This window comes from Schistocerca cancellata, chromosome 5, assembly GCF_023864275.1.
Source record: "Schistocerca cancellata isolate TAMUIC-IGC-003103 chromosome 5, iqSchCanc2.1, whole genome shotgun sequence".
NCBI classification, from domain to species: Eukaryota; Metazoa; Arthropoda; class Insecta; order Orthoptera; family Acrididae; genus Schistocerca; species Schistocerca cancellata.
In genome coordinates, this window is record NC_064630.1 from 800,978,762 (window position 1) to 800,999,620 (window position 20,859).

The 20,859-nt window shown below is 43.4% G+C and overlaps 1 protein-coding gene across 1 annotated transcript in view; it reads right to left on the bottom strand.

The window, feature by feature from the left end:
- Positions 1-20,859, bottom strand: part of LOC126188809 (atrial natriuretic peptide receptor 1) — a 783,072-nt gene that overhangs the window by 694,675 nt on the left and 67,538 nt on the right. The window contains exon 3 of the mRNA XM_049930422.1: positions 11,994-12,068. Coding sequence (XP_049786379.1) covers positions 11,994-12,068 — 75 coding nt within the window. The remainder of the gene's footprint in view (positions 1-11,993; positions 12,069-20,859) is intronic.

Genomic DNA, 20,859 nt, shown 5'->3' on the forward strand with positions numbered 1-20,859 from the left:
GTTCTGATTCATTACTTCTTTAGTACTAACTCTATTTGTAACACGTATTGTAGTCACAATCCAAATACACCACCGAATGTAGCTGGCAAATTATCTTATTGTATAACATGTAGTTCAAGAGATATGACGTCATAAACATAGAGATGAGTAAAAAAAATATAGCTTTCGCCTAAATTTGAGCGCAAATTACCGAGATTGTACTGATCCACTTTAACGAAGTTTAACAGTTTTTAAACATAATTTAAAACTTTTTCTACACTTTTTCTCATTTGCATGATTAACGTCAAGTACGTAACGCATTAACTCATTTGTAATCAGAAGTTCGAAACTGTCTGTTGCATAGTAGTTTCTGTTTTTAAAGGGTCGAAGGTGGGGGCTCACTGGTTGTATAACAACTGCTTGCTGCCGCCTGACGATTGGTCCAGACCTGATATGAGCCGTCCATTCAAAACGTGTGGCTGGTTGCAGTTTTTCCTTTAGTGATATTTATGAAATCAGCCTTAGTGTTGTCGAATCGTTGTGGATAAAATAAGAGGCCGATGTCAGCTTTACGGCATTCGTCAGCAAAATTCAACAAGAATGTACACTCTAGTCGCAGTCAATGTGCACAGTTTAATGAGAAGTTAAAAGTATAATGCACTACTTTTCATTACCTTCGAATCACTCCGTTATTCTAATCAGAGAGCACTGATCCTCTAAACAAACAGCACAGTTTCAATGTGGAGGCAAGTATTGCCCCTCATTAGCTAGGAAATTCCCTCCGTTCACAATTACGCTTCACTGAAGAACTCTTTCGTACTTTACTGTTGCTTGTATTTTGGACGTACCTCTAATCACGTGTCACGTCGCACCAACACCCGTCCCCCTTTACTATTCGTCTTCCTACTCCCAAGCGACGCATTTACTTCCAGTCCACAAAATGTGCAGAAGGATTTGCAAGTCAGATGTGTATTCATATCTCTGGTACTTCTCCACTAGAAACTCTAGCGCTTCTGGGCGTTCTTTACCTGCATTAAAAGAGCTGTCAAGGAAACTACACGGCTGTTAGCGACAGCTCTAGATGTAAGTGTTGCGAGGCAACGATTTCAAAGGTCATCAACACGATTGTCAACAACCGTTGGCCATACAGTGCTGGTTAAAGGTCATCCCAAGGCTTTGCTGCGCTTAATTGTCTTCACGTCAGTTACACTGCAGCTGAATGTTTTCTAACGTTGTTTTGCCAATTTACCATTGGGTCATCGCCTCGGTCTTATCCTTTCTCTATGAATCTTCTCAATAACTCCCTTGGCCCATACACTTTGCTTTCGCTCGGCTGCGTATCCCCTCCAAATCCAATTCGCTTTATTGACACTCGTAATTAAGTGTTCCCCTCCACTGTGGTCCTGCGCCCATTACTTTTCCCTTCTATTGTAGTAATTTCCAACATGCAAGCCTCCATCGCTTGCTAAGCAATCGTCGCTTTTGAGTGGTTTTGTGATGTACCACTGCCATAACTCAAAACTGGTATTCTACACAGATTGTGAACTATCTGTTTCATGCACTTCAGAATTTAGTTTTGAAAATTCTATTGGGTTTACCGGAAGAACTGCAGCCCCTTATTAACCTTGTATTTGTTTCCGTAGCTGACCATGGAATCATTGTTTTGAACTGCCCTAAATGCAAAAACCCATAAGCCGGTTCTACGACGTCACTGTTGAATTGTACTATTTTCTTGTAAGTATGTTGGATTTACCTTATTTTCTTCTATTCGTTGATGAGGTTTATCACTATTAGAGGGTGGCAGCCCAGTGTCATCGTCAATACGAAAGTGATAACTGCAAGGTTCCGCCTTCCTGCAAGACGACAATTTCGTTTTATTACCCGAACCTCATGAAAATTGGTGAAATATGTTTGGGCAATGAAACAAAACTGTCTTGTTGCAAGGAGGCGAACCGTTATAATTTATTATTATTTTCTGAAAGTACGTGGTAATACCTTAAATTCCATTTTTTTGTTTTAATTTCGGTGCGGTATTAATTCCTTATGTCTGTGTGTTACGTTCCACTCTCGTCTGTCCGCGGTTTTACCTATGAAGGTGAGTCAGAAGGAAAGGAAGGAAGGTGCGGTTTAAGTCCCCGCCGACGACGAGTACATTACAAACTAAACTCAAGCTCGGAAAGACAAGACTAGAAAAGAATGTGGCCCTATTCTTTTCGAAAACACAAACATGCCAATGGCATTAAACACTTTAGGTAAAGCATGTAAAGCTTAAATACGGACGGCTTTTCGTTTGTCTGAAAGACAGTCCTCTGTGTGGCCATTCTCTTACCACTAAGCCAGTTTTCTCGGGTAGTTGGTCCGGAGTATAGTTCCAGCTCGTGTGGGGGCATAAAGTGGTTACCAGAATACTGGAACTCTACTGGTGAATTCCATGCTGAAGCCCAGATCCCTCGCACTGTCAACCAACTTCCGTGTCGTCTTCTGCCGGATTTGTCGTTGGGCGAGACTGCGGACTAACACACCTGTCGCCCGGAGGTTAATACCAGCCTTTGAACAGCAGCGGCAACTTGTGTGCCAGTTTTCACTGTAGCCGAAATATTCGTCTCCTGAGAATCAGCAACTCTATTGATATTCAAGATAATTCTCATTTAATATTCAGTGTCATTTGCACATTTTTAAATCAGATTACACGTTTCGATCATTCAGGATTGTCTTCAGATCTAAGTAGTTGCGTTATTCAGAACCACATATCACAATACTCTCATATGTTCTTCTGAAAAGACAAGACGGGTTGCTGATACTACTACTCAGATCTGGAGGACATCCTAAATGATCTAAACAATTAATCTAACTAAAATGTGCAACTGAGGCTGAAAAATACATGAGAATTATGATAAATATGCTTCAGTTATCACTTTTGTTGTACTCACTGCGCTGAACGGTGGCGCCTAAAGTCCTTCTGCCAAGAAAAAGCCGTTGGCAGTACCAAGAATTGAACGCGTGTCTAGCGCTTGGCATTTCAGTTGTGTAGTAGCTCAAGTCGATCGACTCAAAGGGATTAAAACTAATTTTCTAGTACACTTAAAACTGTGTCTTTATTCACAACCGATGTTTGAAAGTTAATAAATCTTTAGACACAGAGACAGAAGTCGCTGATAAAGCGAAGTCGTGTGACTCACAGTAATGACCAGCAGATCGACACTGGGCATAATGGAAGTACTATGTTGCCAAAAGGTAAACATCTGCTTGAAACAAGATGTGTTAAAACATTCAGTGCTTATAGGGTTACATTTCCCAGAATAATAGTACACATTTCTCTGCCTCGTGATGACTGGGTGTAGTGTGATGTCCTTAGGTTAGTTAGGTTTAAGTAGTTCTAAGTTCTAGGGGACTGATGACCTTAGATGTTAAGTCCTTTAGTGCTCAGAGCCATTTGAAACATTTTTATAAGTACACACATCAAAAAAAGTTTTGTATCACCCTGAAGATAGAGTTTGACTGTGGATATTGTATCACAGAAACAGTCCCTTGCACTGTTCACAGATGACACTAAACCAGCCCAAAGATGTAAACGACCATGCAAAGCAGCGCCTATTACGGGGAGGGGTTCCGACAGCCGATCAGTTCCAGCCATTCCACCAGGAAGGAGGTACACGGCTCGTGTTGTCTGCAGTGCAATCATGCCTAGACGGGGGTTCGATCGCGTCCGCATTGTTACCTTGTGCCAGGAAGGGCTCTCAAGAAGGGAAGTGTCCAGGCGTATGGGAGTGAACCAAAGCGACGTTGTTCGGGCATGGAGGAGATACAAAGAGACAGGAACTGTCGATGACCTACCTCGTTCAGACCGCCCAAGGGCTACTACTACAGTGGATGACCGCTACCTACGGATTATGGCTCGGAGGAACCATGACAGCAACGCCACCATGTTGAATAATGCTTTTCGTGCAGCCACATGACGTCGTGCTACGACTCAAACTGTACGCAACAGGCTGCATGATGCGACGTTCACGGCGAGGTCCATATTTGCAACCAAGACACTATGCAGCACGGTACAGATGGACCCAACAACATGCTGAATGGACCGCTCAAGATCGGCAACACGTTCTCACCGATGAGTATCGAATATGTCTTCAACCAGAAAATCGTCGGAGATGTGTTTCGAGGTAATCCGGTCAGGCTGAACGCCTTAGACACACCCTTCAGTGAGTGCAGCAAGGAGGAGGTTCCCTGCTATTTTGGGGTGGCATTGTGGGGCCGACGTACGCTGCTGGTGGTAATGGAAGACGCCATAACGGCTGTACGATACGTGGATGCTGTCCCGTGACCGATAGTGCAATCATATCGGCAGCATATTGGCGAGGCATTCGGCTTCATGGACGACAATTCTCGCTCCCATCGTGCACATCTTGTGAACGACTTCCTTCAGGATAACGACGACGCCCTACGAGTAGCCGGCATGTTTCCCAGACATGAACCGTATTGAAGATGCCTGGGATAGACTGAAATGGGCTGTTTATGGACGACGTGATCCACCAACCCCTCTTAGGGATCTAAGCCGAATCGCCATTGATGAGTGGGACAATCTGTACTAACAGTGCCTTGATGAGCTTGCGGATAGTATGCCACGACGAATACAGGCATGCATGAATGCAAGAGGACGTGCTACTCGGTATTAGAGGTATCGCTGTGTACAGCAGTCTGGACCACCACCTCTGAAGATCTCGCTGTATGGTTGTACAACATGCAATGTGTAGTTTTCATGAACAATAAAAAGGGCGAAAATGATGTTTATATTGATCTCTGTTCCAATTTTCTGTACAGGTTCCGGAACTCTTTTTGATGTGTTTTCCTGGTGAGTTGTTCTTCACTTACTCGTATCAAGTGCAAACGTGATGTACACTAATAATTAAAAAGCAGCAGAAGAACTTTAATCATCATTGCTGACAGTTTGCAGTGTTCGTGAAGACCACTTAGCTCCTCACTTTCAGATGATACACAAAGACAAAGTATTGTTACTCTCGGTACAAACGTGCTCTCATTATAAAGTTCTTGGTCAGAGTCGTCAATAGGTAGAGGAGACAAAAGTTCTGTTTCAGAAAGGACTGGCTGTAACGCATGATGCCGTTACATGCCAAGGTGGATCTTCGATTCAAGTCCTGTACGATGTCTATTTTGTACTCATTTAACCCACCACAGAACGATAATTACCACAATGTATGATTTGACCACAATGTATGATTTTCGCAAGTTAAACAATTAGGTAGATGCGTTATTCCATACTGGTAAATGTGGCATAAAATGTGCATAATAAACAGCAGAAGACTGCAATAACAATTATTTTATCTGCTTAAGCATCTAAAACAGGCTCCAAAGATCTTGATTTCTTCCAGATACTATAAGAAGCTTGACACAATGGCAGCAGTTACAATCATGGACAATTGATTCTCTGTAAAAGAGAAATGTTGCATAGCTTTTCCGAAACAGCGCTCTCACCAACTGAGCCGCAGAAGTTCGCAGCTCCTGTCAGCGCTTCTCTCGAATTCAATCAAATTCCACAGACGTTTCCCTGCATGCATCGCATGTCTTCGAAAGAGCAGAGGACGTACAAGCCGTACTGGTCTTTGAGCCGAAATCGAGGAGTGCGTGGATAGCTTACTGTAAGAACGGTACTTGCAAACGACTGCTTTTTATGTCCCAAAACTTTCATAAAATTCTGGAAAATGTACCGTAGTTATCTTCCATTTTCGGAATAATAAGCCTCTGAAGAAGAAATCGAACCAACTGATTGGAAAAGGGCACAGGTAAGTCTTATCTACAAAAAGGGTAACCGAGGTAGTCTACAAAACTGCTGTCCACTGTCAGTGACGCCTCTGTGTTACTCCCATGAGTCGTCAAGCGCATTTTATCTTGTGTTTCCGCAGACATTGGGAATTTAGTTTTTACAATATACAGTTGGAGTTAGCACAAACAAATTCTGCTCACCTCGTCTTCCATGCGACGCCTGGCGTCGTAGGAAAGCATTCGTTTTTCCCGTTGAAATCGAAATGCTCTTGTAGCGGACTTTGACGTGCCAGTTCAACAGAGCGGTCACAAATTAGTCTAGTGCGATATTTCTTTTATCGATATGCATTAACAGGGACAGTAAAACGCGAAGAACAGCCAGTACTGAAACAGCGACTGCACCGCCATGGTCAGCGCTGACTGCTTCCGTCATGAAGAAGCGTGCTGCTCAGTTGCTGCTGCAGTACTGGCTGCTTTTCGTGTTTTACTGTCCCTGTTAATGCATATCGATAGAAGGAATACCGCACTAGAGTAATCTGGGACCGCTCTGTTGAACTGGTACGTCAAATTCCACTTTAAATGCATTTCGTTTGCAACGGGAAACATACGACGCTTTCCGTTGCCCCTGGGTGTCGTATGAACGTGATGAGCAAGTTTCGTTTGGGCTGACGCCAGCTCTAAGTTGCAAAAAGGAAATTGCAAATACCTGCAGAAACGCCAGAGAAACTGCGCCTGGGAGAGACATTAGGTAAAATACCAGAACAAATTCAGAGCTCAAATATAATGAGCTGTTGCGACGGAATGACCTCCTCCATGCTAACTAGAAGCTCGTTATCTTGGATGGAGAGCTCTCGACAGAATTAACTTCAGGCGCGGCACAGGGAAACGTGTCGTTCGTGTTATATGCTAATGACCCGCTAGAAAATATTAATAGCACCATCAGACATTTCACAGATGATGTCATTATCTGTAATGAAGTGCTATCTGACGAAGCCCCATAAATATTCAGTTGCATCTTGATAAGATTTAAAATTCGTGGGGAGATTGACAACTTCTTTTAAATGTACAGAAATGTAAAACAATCCACGTCACAAAACAATAGTATTACATGACTATAAAATCAATGATTCAAAATTAGAATCAGTCAGCTCATACAAAAATCTGGAGGTACCAGTTTCTAGAGGTTGAAACGGAATCATCACACAGTCTCAGTTGGTGGTAAGGTGGGTGCCAGACATCGGTTCATTTGTGAGATACTAGGAAATTTCTGTCAGTCTTCAAAGAAAACAGCTTACAAATCGCTTGAGCATCTCAGCTTAGAATATTGCCCAACTGCACGGGACCCGTATCAGACAGGAATAACTCGGGACATTTATCGTACACAAAGAAGGGCTGCACGAATGGTCACGCGTTTGTTTGCCTCACGAGAGAGTGTCTCAAAGACTGTGAAACACTTCAACTGGTAGCCTTTTGAAGATACATGCAAAATATCCCTCGAAAGCGAAATTAGGAAATTTCAAGAATCAGTATTAAATGAAGAATCCACAGATATTCTTCAACTTCCTACGCATTGCTCCCGAACAACCATGAAGACAAATTTAGAGTAATTGCAGCATGCACCATATACGCAATTCGCTCATGTGGTACCACATTACATAGCCTGTGCCACGTACTTCTGTGGATTGCAGAGTATGTACTGTAGGGAAGCAGCCTACTCACGATATGTAAAATTCATATGCTTTCTATTGTGTGCCAGCCTAGTCCGCTGTAACTAGCTATGACTTCACGAATGTTGCACAATACCTTAAAAATAAAGTAAATAATCTGAAAAGTTGATAGTATGTCAGGAGTGATGCTATAACAATAATGTGTTAAGTTTCAGTTTAGTAAGTTTAACAGTTTTCGAAATTTGGACATTTTACATAAAAATTATCGGCGCAACAGGAAGGAGCTAGAAACTTCAAAATTTATATACGGATTCCTTTTTCAGTGTAATGTAATGGAAACAACATGCTGGATCTCACAAAGTAATATTTTGGTTGAAATTCATGATTTTCTGTTTTCGTGTCCTAAAAGTTCTGAAGCAAGATATATCAGGTAAGTGATTAGATAAAGCTAGGATGTTTAGATTTAGGTAGAATGGAGATACACTATAATAACAAAGATGTGAGAAGTTTCAAAAAGGTAGCTATAAAACTGTAGCTGTAGTATCTCTCCAAAGGGCAAATTCAGAGTTCATCTATTGCGCGCAGTACAACTAAAATAAGTCTCTCGTCAAAAGTATTTAACCTAGCCACACTAGAATTTTATTATAAATACTTACCTGTGTGCTGATTGTACAATTAAATCGAGAGCTTCATTGGTCTTCAGCGAATGAAGCAATTAATTATTTAGTAACTTGAAGTGGTATTCTGTTAGCCCTAGGGACTGGTCAGGAAGGCAAATGTTGTCGGCTGCGCCTTCGGCGGTCCGCACCGCAGCTATATAAATAAGAGCGTGCGAGGTAGAGTAAGGCCCTGATTCTCTTATAGATTTATATCAGCGTGCACTCCGTGTCGGAAGCCCCGTCGCGTTTGTGCAGTTGCCAGGAACAGCCTTGGATGCCGTATTACGTAACTCGGTAAGCACGTAACAATGAGTTCGCATTGGGGTAAAGAGTTAATAATGGAACGAATCCAGTAATTTGTTCTCAGTTTGCGTATGTCGTGTTTTCACGTGTCGCCGCACGACAGACTTTCTACCATTACTAGCGTGGCTTTTGATGAGTATTAACATTAAATTTTGGCGAGCATTCACTTTGAACATTCACATTGATAAGGATTATTGAACAGTTTCGTTATCTAGGGATAATAGGATTCAAGCAATAGACTCTGAACAGCTCTGGTAGTACAATGGCTGATAGGGGTAATCATTTGTCTGGAATTTTATGCTTTATCGTTTCCAGAATATAGTGAAAATTGTTAGAGCAAAACTGCATTTTCTATGAATCCCAGGCATACTCTTAAATCGTTAGAGTAGTAAACTTCAATAATCAATTACTTTTTCTCCATCAGAGTGGGCACAGTGAACTCTAATTATAGGCATCACGTTTTTGCTAATCACTTTCTGGTTGCCAACATTGTAGTTAGAGAGCCTGTGTTGAGAACGGCTCAAATAATAGGAATAAAGATTCTAAATATTTCCACCCGCCGCCCCACAGTACGTTACGTTAACGGTGGTCGCAGCCACTACCAACTCGAAACAACTTTTAGAAACGAAGGGGAATGAAGATTTAAACAAATACATTTAATTCGGTTTTTTAAAAACGAATGAGAACGTCGTTGTAACTATCAATTGGAGCGATAAAAAGTCTCAAACGAGTGCATGTTTTACGGATAGGTAATTGGGGTAATTCCCGGAGAGATGGACCACTGGATGAGATGGCCAGCTCGCAAGTTTCCAAGTAAACCTCTTGAACAGGGCACCGGCGATCTTGTAGCAACGGGGCTACCTGCTTCAATGCGAATTCGTGTACGTCAGACTTTTCTCTCCACCTCCAATAAACTTTCATGTTGCGTAGCCTCACTTACATCTAGTATTCAGTCACGTATCTTACGACCAAAAATATTTTTTTCAGTCGGCCGTTGTGACCGAGCTGTTCTAGGTGCTTCAGTCTGCAACCCCACGACCGCTACGGTCGCAGGTTCGAAACCTGCCTCGGGCATGGATGAGTGTGATGTCCTTAGGTTAGTGATGTGTTGGCAGAAGTGCCAACACCTTGTATCTACAGGAGGCCGAAATGCATGCTAAGCTCACGCAGGATGGCGTGAGGTCTGAAACAGGTCAATGTAATTTAATGTAGCAAATAAAGTACGGAGTTGAAGTAATACTTAACTTTATTCCATAATTGGAGAACATAGGTCTTGACTATACATGCTTCATTAGATACATAGCAAAGGATAAATGGCGCCTTGCTAGGTCGTAGCAACACACGTAGCTGAAGGCTATGCTAACTATCGTCTCGGCAAATGAGAGCGTCTTTGTCAGTGAACCATTGCTCGCTAAGTCGACTATACAACTGGGGCGAGTGCTAGTACGTCTCTCTAGACCTGCCGTGTGGCGGCGCTCGGTCTGCAATTACTGACAGTGGCGACACGCGGGTCCGACGTATACTAGCGGACCGCGGCCGATTTAAAAGCTACCACCTAGCAAGTGTGGTGTCTGGCGGTGACACCACAGTTAGTTAGGGGACTGATGATCTCAGATGTTAAGTCCCATACTGCTCAGAGTCATGTGAACCATTTTTAAATTTTTTTTTCAGGCAGCTGTCAACAGCACTGATAGACTTGGAGAAATGCCAAATATACTTTGCGCTCTCTTACAGTACCTTTATCCACTACCCGCCCGAGCCTTAGCTGAGTGGTCAGCGCGTCTGACTGACAAGCAGCGTGCCCGGGTACGATTCCCGGCCGAGCCAGAGATTTTCAGCTGACTGTTGTGTTGACCTCATCATCACCTCGTCATCTTCGACACGCAAGTTACCTAATGTGGTGTCAACTGAAAAGACTTGCAACTCTGCGGCCGAACTTCCCCAAGTGGGGACTCCCGGTCTTCATTCCCATATGATAATTATTACTACCGGCTTCGATTATTGATCATCTTCGCAGTAGGAAAATATCTATTATCAGAACTCCTAAAGCATATATGTTGTTTAACCAGGGAGGTAACAATGGAGTATACTTTTCTGGTTAAACAGCACGTATGCCGTGTGAAGTTGTCACAATAGACACTTTTTGCACTGTGAAAATGTTCCATAATCGAAACCGGTAGAGAATAAATGTATTGTAAGACAGCACAGAGTGTATCATGCATTTCTCGGTTAGAAGCCTACAACAACCGTAGCAGTTGTTCGCTTCTGACCGGGCGTATCAAATATTATATAGGCTTTGTAAGCATTGTAATTGGTGCATATTCACTAGCAAGCTAAATGCGTTTTGTTAAGTGAATTACTTCAGCCTGATCAAGTGTTCATCGGTGTAAATGTAAACAAGGCAAAACTCAAACATGTGGCCAGTTATTTCATACTAAACTAATTAGTGAAACAACTTCGACTGCAAACGAGCTTCAATCGGAGTGTCTGAGGAATAGCAAGTGCGGAGACCCTGATAACACGGGGCTCCGTCGACAATTACAAAAAGTGGACATTACAATGTTTTTCCTGTTGCAACAACAAATAAGTGAGATCTTCATCAGCAGGACTTAATCTTGTACAAAATAAATCAGCAAGGGATAACTTCAGCTATTTCTAAAACTACTACATATAACCAAATGAAGTTGTTAACAGAGTAGTAAGTAAAGGGTCAGATCCTTAACTGTGTGTATGACGGTTTTAGTGACTTGACAACGCTATAAAATCTTCACTGTTTCTTGTCGTGAAAGAACACAGGGTAAACGCGACCTCTTGGAAATGCTGCTCTGTCTAATGAAGTGTTTCCTGAAATTTACAGTATCGTGGTATTGATTTACATATGCACTGATTGCCACATAAAGCAGTGCTCTCTACTGGCGTCTTGCAGTAATCACTTTGTTTAGTCAACGACTGTGCTGAGAAGAGACTGAGGAGCTGTGAGACGGTTATGTTATGCGGGTCGCATTCAAATCAGACGGAACGCATTTCCGGTCGTTCGGGAACTTGAGTCATGTACTGAGGGAATCCCAGAAGAGAACGAAGCCTTTCTGATGCAACGCAAAGATACTGAAAATTATGTGGGCTGATAAGATTGAATCGGCCAGGAAAGCAACTGACTGTAGGCTCAAATGGCTCTGAGCACTATGGGACTTAACATCTGAGGTCATCAGTCCCCTAGAACTTAGAACTACTGAAACCTATCTAACCTAAGGACACCACACACATCCATGCCCGAGGCAGGATTCCAACCTGCGACCGTAGCAGCAGCGTGATTCCGGACCGAAGCGCCTAGAACCGCTCGGAACTGACTGTAGGAAGGGGCAGGATAATAGCACAAGTGTTAAGACATTAGGGAGTAACTTCCAAGACTCTAAAGCTTGCTATACAAGGCAAAAGCTGTAGGGAAAGAGACTGGAATATTTCCAAGAAATAATTGAGGACGTTGAGTAGAAGTGCTGTTCTGAGATGATGAGATTGGCGCACGAGAGGACGTCATGACAAAGCCCATCATATCAGTCAGCAGACAGCAGGGGAAAAATATTCAAGCTTTTTGTTGGGTACTCACCGAGGACTCGTTCTTCCATTTGTGCAGGCGACCCAGGATTCCGGAGGAGACCGACAGCTGGCCCTCGGACGGCGGCTGCGACACACAGAAAGACACACATCAGCACCAGAACCAGAGCCGCGCACCACCCGCTGCTTCGCCCCGGCTGGGGCGGCGTGCTTCTCACCATTGAAGCAAGCGTGTCGTTCCCCAGAAAGCACATAACATACATTTTTTTCCATTCCATTGGCACAGGTTGGTACAGCAAGCGGTTGTTAATTATTTCGGAATAAAAACAGTCTTGGTTGCAATCAAGTCTGTTTCATTTTTTGCAAAAACAGACATAATGTCTTATGGGACAACAGCAATCAGTGATTTTATAATGTTACTTAAAATCCGTCTTGATTGCAAAAAAATTTTTTATTATTCATATGACCGGTTTCGGTTCATTCAGAACCATCTTCAGATCTGATATCTCAGTTACAGGAGTAACCCGTCCAAATCCAGCAACTTTCACATGCTACGTCACATAAAATTTTATGTGACGTAGCATGTGAAAGTTGCTATTTTATGTGACGTAGCATGTGAAAGTTGCTGGATTTGGACGGGTTACTCCTGTAACTGAAATATCAGATCTGAAGATGGTTCTGAATGAACCGAAACCGGTCATATGAATAATAAAAAAATTTTTTGGAATCAAGACTGATTTTAAGTAACATTAAGTCTGTTTCAGTTCTGAAACACGTAACATACAATATAGCTGACATTGAAAAACAAATAGACAAAGTCTACTAATATGAAAGATAGCCCTTAACTTAAGGAAGAAACTTTTGAGAAGCATTGTATGATAGTGAAACATGGACTGTGGTAAAACGAGAACAGAAGAAAATCGAAGCAGGCTATGAAATTATCACAGTTTAGCCACACATTCCGAACCCGATACGCTGCTACCGGTGTCATCGTTTCAACCACACTCGAATGTCTTGTAGACAGCCAGCCAAAGTTGTAACCTGTAGTAGGGATGTGCATGAGGGCTATTGTCCGCCTCTTTCTCCCCCAGTATCAGCTGCAATGGTGGCCATGCCGCCTCCTCTCGGGATTGTCCCGTGTATCTGGTTGAGCTTGCTGTCCAAGACATCTGGGTAAAGGAAAAAGTGCCTTATCCAGGAGCTCGCAAGTTACTGGCTAGTCGCAGACCCTGCGTTGTCCTGTCTGGTTCCTGCTACCTCTCGCTCCATGAACGACATGGCCACGCAGTCGTGCGACGTGAAATTCAACTCAGAAATTGTAAAGTCGCCCAGTGTCAAGGTAGCATCGCCATCTCCCAGCCAGCTGTGCAAAAGGCCGTTAAAGTCTCGCCTCAAGGGGCGAAGCCACCAGCTACACAAACAGTAGGCCGGAAAGGACAGAAGGACTCCTCCCGTGAAGACTTCCTCAATCCCTCCAGCCAAACAACACCCGATTCTTTCCGTAACCGGAAAGGCTCGGAGAAGTCCACCAAAGCGAAACGGTCTTCTCCTTCGCCACGTGATTCTTTAGCCTGGCCGGCCTCCGTGTCACCGTTGCGAACCATCAACCATTTTTCAGCGTTGGACTCCACAGAAGCAAGCCGATGCTTCTGAGGGCCACATGGAGCAGGATGCTCCTGCTTCTGTGCCCTGTGGCAGCCACTCTTCACTGGTTCTCACTACGCAGCCTCCGAGGTGACGTCCCTACATCTCTTCCTCATCACGACTCTCCTCCAATGGAATATTCGCGGCCTTCGATGCCAAAAAGAGAATTTACGACTCCTTTTAGCATCGCAGCGTCCCCTTGTACTCAGCCTTCAGGAAACAAAATTGTGCACTCACAACCACTTTGAGCTTTGAACTTTCCCCCTGAGGTCTGGATTCCGTCTGATGGGGGCGTTATGCTGCTCATATGGGATGGCATTCATAGTCAACCCATCTCCCTGACTACCCATTTTCAAGCTTTTGCAGTTCGCCTTTTCCTTCCCCACTTGAATTTTTCCCTCTGTACCATTTACATCCCTCCATCATTCGATGTCACCCAGGCAGACTTCCTTCAGCTTATTGGGCAGCTACCTCCCCTATTTCTGCTACTCTGTGACTTTAGGGCCGTGACCTAAGTGAGCGACAGAAGGGAGCGACAGCGATCGACTTCTGGATACGCGACACTCCAGCGACAAGCAGCAGCATTGGGCAAAAAGCTTGGGTGTCCTGCGTGCGAGCGATTATGTCACGCTACAAGATGGCTGCTTAGAGCCAACCAGCTGTTTCTATAAAACGGCGTCCCTTACCTGTAGAATAATGTAGCTGGAGAGTAAGGCTATAGAATTACGTTTACTTAAAAAATAAAGAGAAAAGGAATGCTGTGCTTGAAATTTACAAAGGGAGGAATCTCCATGGAGAATTTCGTAAATATCATCAACTACAAAGATCACCACATAAATTCTTCGAATACACGTGAAAGATCAGAGGAGCATTCGAGTATCTCATCAATAAATGAAATACGAATGTTTTTTTTTTTACATGTTCAAGAACGTTCAACAGCCAATAAATGCAGAGGAATGACTACAAGATGACTAACCATGCTAAATACAAACTTAAGTACACAAACTGACACCTATGCACAGAGGTTATCTGTGGTGTAGCGATATCGTATACAGTTCGTGATAATGAAAAAGGAAAAGTTCCTGGGTTCGATTCCGCGCCGTTGTAATACTTTTACTGACTCAGTTCTGTATACTAAGTTTTATGTATACTGTTTACACTGCATCGCTAAGTATATTTTTAATGTCTTGCCAAAGAACTTGATCTTCACACCTATCTCAGTATATCACACACATTTAATTCCTAATGAATTACAAAGAACCATGAAATTTTACAGATATTTGTAGTTGCGAACGTAATTCATCAGCAGTAAATGTTAAGGCCAAGCATTTCAATTACTCTAAATAGTCTGTGGAAGTAAATCTTACAAAATTTACGAAAAGAAAGTCTTTCATTTTTTAATTTTAAGTTTTATTCAGAAATCTTTATCATACTGACTCCTCGTTTGTCTTCCTAACATACTTGATTCGATGAAAGCCTTTTTAAGGTTTAAATACTGCACTAATTTATCTTTTTACATGCAAAATAGCTATGTCTTGAAGAGATGAAATTTTTGACACTTTATTTACACAGCTTGGCAGCAGCTTTTCGTGAAATATTTCAATTTTTCCTCAGATTATTAATTAAGTTTTCGTTAATTACCCTGATTACTTTCAAGCAGTTAAATATTTTTTTGTCAAACTAGACGTCATTCTGGTCCGTTTGATACCCCGTTTACCTGTTTCTCTTCCTTCGTTTGGCTATGAAAATTTGAATAAAACCTCATGGTGTAACTTATAGGGAGTCTTGTTTTCTCTCTGCTCGCGCGTTTACAAAAACGTATCGAGTGTTAATTACAGGATGAAATAGTCCTTTCTGCGTGCTGTCATTTCCAAAATTCGTCGTTTCGACATCTTGAACCTTTTATGAGATACGAAAATTTTTGTGACCACTTCATTCCCGAAGCGCAGGAAAGGTTCGGACGCGCCGCGAGCGACCCGTCCACGGATATAACAACCATTATCTTCAGAATGAAAAGAGATGTCATTCCGGTCTCAACTTTAAATACAATTTAAATATATTCTTTACATTTCATATGCAGTAATATATGGCCTTACATGAACTATATGGTAGACTACACAATGTGATTTTACCTCTGCAAATTCTTAAAAATTTCGTGCAGCCATGTACTCAATTTCGTGCAGCACAGTAACTATGACGAATAACGAAAATAAATTCAGATCTTTATCGTTTAAAGATATCAAGCTATTGGTTGCGGAAGAACCAAATCTTTTCACCGAATAGTTTTCTTAAAATCGGATGTTAAATAATTCCTAGCTGCCGTCGCATCCGCTCCACTGCTTTGCCGACAAGACACGTGCCTGTCGCTCTCTGTCGCGCGTGATGCAGCGGCAAGATTCAAACAGTTTGAATTCAAATGTCGCCAGTTGCAGCAAGAGACAGGCAGCGACACAGATGTCGCTCACGTAGGACACTTCCGTAACTACACCTGCGGTTGTGTTTTGTCGCCTGAAGCTGCTGCGCGCTGTCGCTCGCTTCTGTCGCTCACGTAGGACACGGCCTAATGCGTATCATACCCTTTGGGGCTCTCCCAGGACGCTCTTGGCTGACCTTCTTAACCAACTTAACCTCTTCTGCCTTGACACTGGAGCACCCACTTTCCTTTCCGACTCCTCGCACACCTAGTCCCACTTGGACCTATCCTTCTGCACTCCCCAGCTTCCCCATCGTCTTGAGTGGGCCTTTCTTTCTGACACCTACTCGAGCGATCATTTCCCGTGTGCTATCCCTTTGCTGACTCCTACCCCATCCACGTGCACGCCGAAATGGCAGCTTACTAACGCTGACTCACATCTTTACTCCTCCCTGGGGACCTTCGAAGAACAAGATTTCCCCAGTTTTGATGACCAGGTGGAATACCTCACAACGTTATCCTTACTGCTGCAGAATGCTCCATTCCTCACACTTCTTCTTTGCCACGTCGTGTCCCAATCCCTTGGTGGACTGAGGCATGCCACGAAGCAATTCGCGCACGGAGACGTGTTCTCCGCGTTTTTAACCAACATCCTACGATGGCAAACTGCATTCATTATAAACGGATCCGTACACAGTGTCGTCGTGTTCTTCGGGATAGCAAAAGAGCTAGCTGGATTTCATTCTCTAGTTCTTTTAATAATTCCACCCCTTCCTTTGTCGTGTGGACCAACCTCCAACGCCTCTGTGGGACCAAGGATCATTCCCCAATTTCCAGACTGACAGTAGCAGACGGTGTCATCGTGGACAACTATTGCTATCTCCAACACCTTTGGCCGTCATTTTGCGGAAGTTTCGAGCTCTTCCTACTATCAACATGCCTTCCTCCATCGGAAACGAGTGGAGGAGGCTCGGTCGACACCGTTCTCTTCTCCGAATCGTGAGTGCTGCTACGTCGCCTTTACTATGAGGAAGTTAGATCATGCTCTCAGTTCATCCCGATCCTCCGCCCCAGGGCCAGACGCTATCCACATTCAGAGGTTCCAGCACCTTTCTCTTGCGGGCAAGCGCTTTCTGCTTAACACGAATAACCGCATCTGGGCAGAGGACACATTTCCCGGACGCTGGCGTGAAGGCACCGTCGTACCCATATCTAAGCCTGGTAAGGACAAAAACCTTCCTTCTAGCTACCGCCCCGTCTCTCTTACCAGCTGCGTTTACAAGGTGATGGAATGTACGATTCATGCCCGGCTGGTAGGTGGCTCGAGTCTCGCAATTTACTGACGAATTCACCGTGTGGATTTCGAGAGCGACGTTTTACAGTTGACCATATCGTTACTTTGTCCACCCATGTCATTGATTTTCTGCGGAAATCCCAGACTGTGGCAGTCCTTTTCGCCAATGGTCCTCCCTTCACAGGAATAAGCTCCAGCTTATTAAGGCTCTCCCAGTGATGTACGTTGCAAGCAGTACTCTGAGACGAAGTGGTTGGCGCAGGAGAGGAATTCATGATGGGCTGCATCAGACCAGTGAGAAGAACGATGACTCAAAAATATTCTGCGAAAGAACTGGCTCACACCACACTAGCTCAAACTATTATAGAGTGAGGCTTGCCAATCTGGGAGGTTAATCAGGCTGAACTTATTGAAGAGGTAGAGAAGATTCAACGAAAAGCGGCGCGTTTCGTGACGGGGTAGCTTATTAAGCGCGAGAGCCGTATGGAGAAGTTCAGTAAGTGTTAGTGGTAGACGCTGGAAGAAGTGCGTCGTCCGGCTCGGGGAAGTTTTTTGTTGGAATTCCGAGAGCGTAGGTTCCAAGAAGAGTCGGGGAGCAGGACTAGCGAAAGGACATCGGGAAAGTTCGAGACATTAGATCTCAGGCTTAGCGACAGCCTTCCTGCACGGAACAGGGAAGATTGGAAAGCGGGAGGGATGTGAGGTTGGTTCCAGAAGTCCGTCACTCATGGTTCACTGGCTTGTGGAGTGCACATGTAGATTTTAAGGGAGGGAGGAGGGCGAGGAGAGAAGAGGGATTTTGTCGTGATGTTTTCTTCTAAGTAACCTCTCAGCTAGTCGCCTTAGCTGACACGAGGGAACCACAGAAGTTCTGACTGAGGATAACCGGGCACGAATTTGAACCCCATTGAACCTTGATGCGAGGCTAACGGTTCAAATGGTTCAAATGGCTCTGAGCAGTATGCGACTCAACTGCTGAGGTCATCAGTCGCCTAGAACTTAGAACTAATTAAACCTAACTAACCTAAGGACATCACACACATCCATGCCCGAGGCAGGATTCGAACCTGCGACCGTAGTGGTCGCTCGGCTCGAGACTGTAGCGCCCAGAACCGCACGGCCACTCCGGCCGGCCGAGGCTAACGCCTTAACAACTGCGCAACTACTTTCGACGCAAAGTGTGTATATATATATATGCAGATCAATACAATAATTTAGTACAGTCTTCTCGTGGTATTGACTTTTTGTTCTCCACCAGTGCACTACGAAGTTTCATTACCCATGTATGTACTCAAGATGCTGCCATCAGTTTCAGTAAGCTTCACACTAGCTATACCAAGGCATTTTGCGCAACGCACATTGCCAAGGCGGGCTTACTTTATTCCTACCCTAATAAAAGTTTAAGAAAAAACAGAATTCGTTGATTTTTGTTGACTTATATTAACAACATAATTACTAAAGAGGTCTTGATGCGTTACTAAGGTCCAGAACATGCAAATAACTTGTAGCACACTCTTACGAACATAAACGCACTTGCAATAACGTGTATTAGAAAGTGGAGGGTGGGGTTGTTGGTACTTTGTGCCCGCCCTAAAAAGAAGAGTTAAAAATGCAAATTTCGTTAACTGTTGTTGACTTTTACTCGCAACATCGCCGGCCGCGGTGGTCGTGCGGTTCTAGGCGCTACAGTCCGGAGCCGCGCTGCTGCTACGATCGCAGGTTCGAATCCTGCCTCGGGCATGGATGTGTGTGATGTCCTTAGGTTAGTTAGGTTTAAGTAGTTCTAAGTTCTAGGGGACTGATGACCACAGCAGTTGAGTCCCATAGTGCTCAGAGCCAACTCGCAACATTCTTTTTAAACAGGTACTAATATGTACTTAGGATCCTGAAGCTGAAAATATTGAATTGACAGTCAATGTTAAAAGTGACATCTGCTACTAACACTTAAAGTTTTGGATTAAGTTTCACTGAAAAGTTTAAAACATTTATGGAATCATGTAGAAGAGATTATTAAAAGACAATAAATATTTTTTTCAGAATTTCAAAATATAAGGTAATTGATTATATTGCAATATTTTCAGAAGATGGGCATAAAGTACCCTCCCTCTCCAACCCCCGCCCCCCCCCCCCCACACATACACACCACCCCTCTTGGTATGATTTTTCTTGTTTGAAGGTTGATTAATTTTAGTCGCCATTGGCTGTTATGTGAGCTGATGGGTTAGGGTGCGGTTAAGTCTCCTAACATTCTGTAGTTAAAGAAAAGTGTCGGAGGCCACAGGCAGCATTTGAAAATACTAATAGTAAAATTCTTTGCATGCAAAATAATTGACTAGACGTGAACAGTGTCTGAACAGAACATCTTGCTTAGCGATGGTCAACAGCATTTACAAATTTTACAAAATGCGTAACACTGTGCTGCCTGTGATATTGTTATTTATTCATCAATGGGAGAAAGATTATCACAGATATATCACATGTCGCAGATGCTGTCATATAAGTAACGGCTGCCGTTGCTGATCGTTTAGAACCGAAAGCGGTAGCATAATAAATAACAACATCACAGACCGAACAGTGCTATGCATTTTGTAAAATATGTCATTAACAATGCAGTTTGCTTTCAGCAGCACCTAGATAATTCAGGTGCAAGTCTGATGCCACGGAACGAATTGAAAAGTTGTTCTTTCTTATCTGGAGCAGCTGAAGGCGACGCATGTATAGACTGGAAAGGAAAGAAACGGAAGATTAAAAATGGGCAGGACTCCTTTTTGTGCACTAGTCATTGTTTCCAAAAGTAAGATTCTGATGTGTCAGGGTTCTAATCTTCTACTGGTATTTACTACGCGTTTTAGCTATTACAATGATAAACGAATTTTAAATTCTAAAACCATGCAAAATTGTTAGGTGTTAACTGGGGAAGACAGGAAGACCAATGAATGCACCTGTTAACAAACTGAAGTACAAACACAAGTCCAGTGGACAGGAAAGGAGAGGAGAAAGGACTTTCTTTGCTGAATTCCGGCATATAAGAAGAGAGGGAGATGACAAACTAATTGATGCTGGGTAGATGACATCAGAAAACACTCACGAGGAATACGAATGAGTGCAGGCAGCTAAATAACGTAATGCTTGGGGAAGACTCGGAGATTGCTGCCCATTCAGCGGATTCAGACGCCAGCTGGTGGCGTTGATAACTGTCGTTTTCCCGTCACAAATATGATCGGACGTCCAAGAAACAGTTGTAGCACTCCGATAAACGGACGATGAGCAATTTCGTACACACTATACAACACAGTTGCTTGCAATGCTCGAGATAAGAATCGAACCCGTGCCGCAGCATACAGAATGACGTGTGTGTGCTTGATTCGAAAGCTCAATATCTTTTTCAAGTTTTTTGGCGCACATTGCTGTTTGATAAGGCGCTGGTTCAGGAATCTGTGGTGAGTACGGGATTTATCGGCATTCCATTCAGGAACAAACACATGTGTAAATGATTGTTACTGAATGTGTACAAGGAACCTCTTTACGTTCACTTTAGATGGAGCTTCACCCCAAATATGTTGCTTA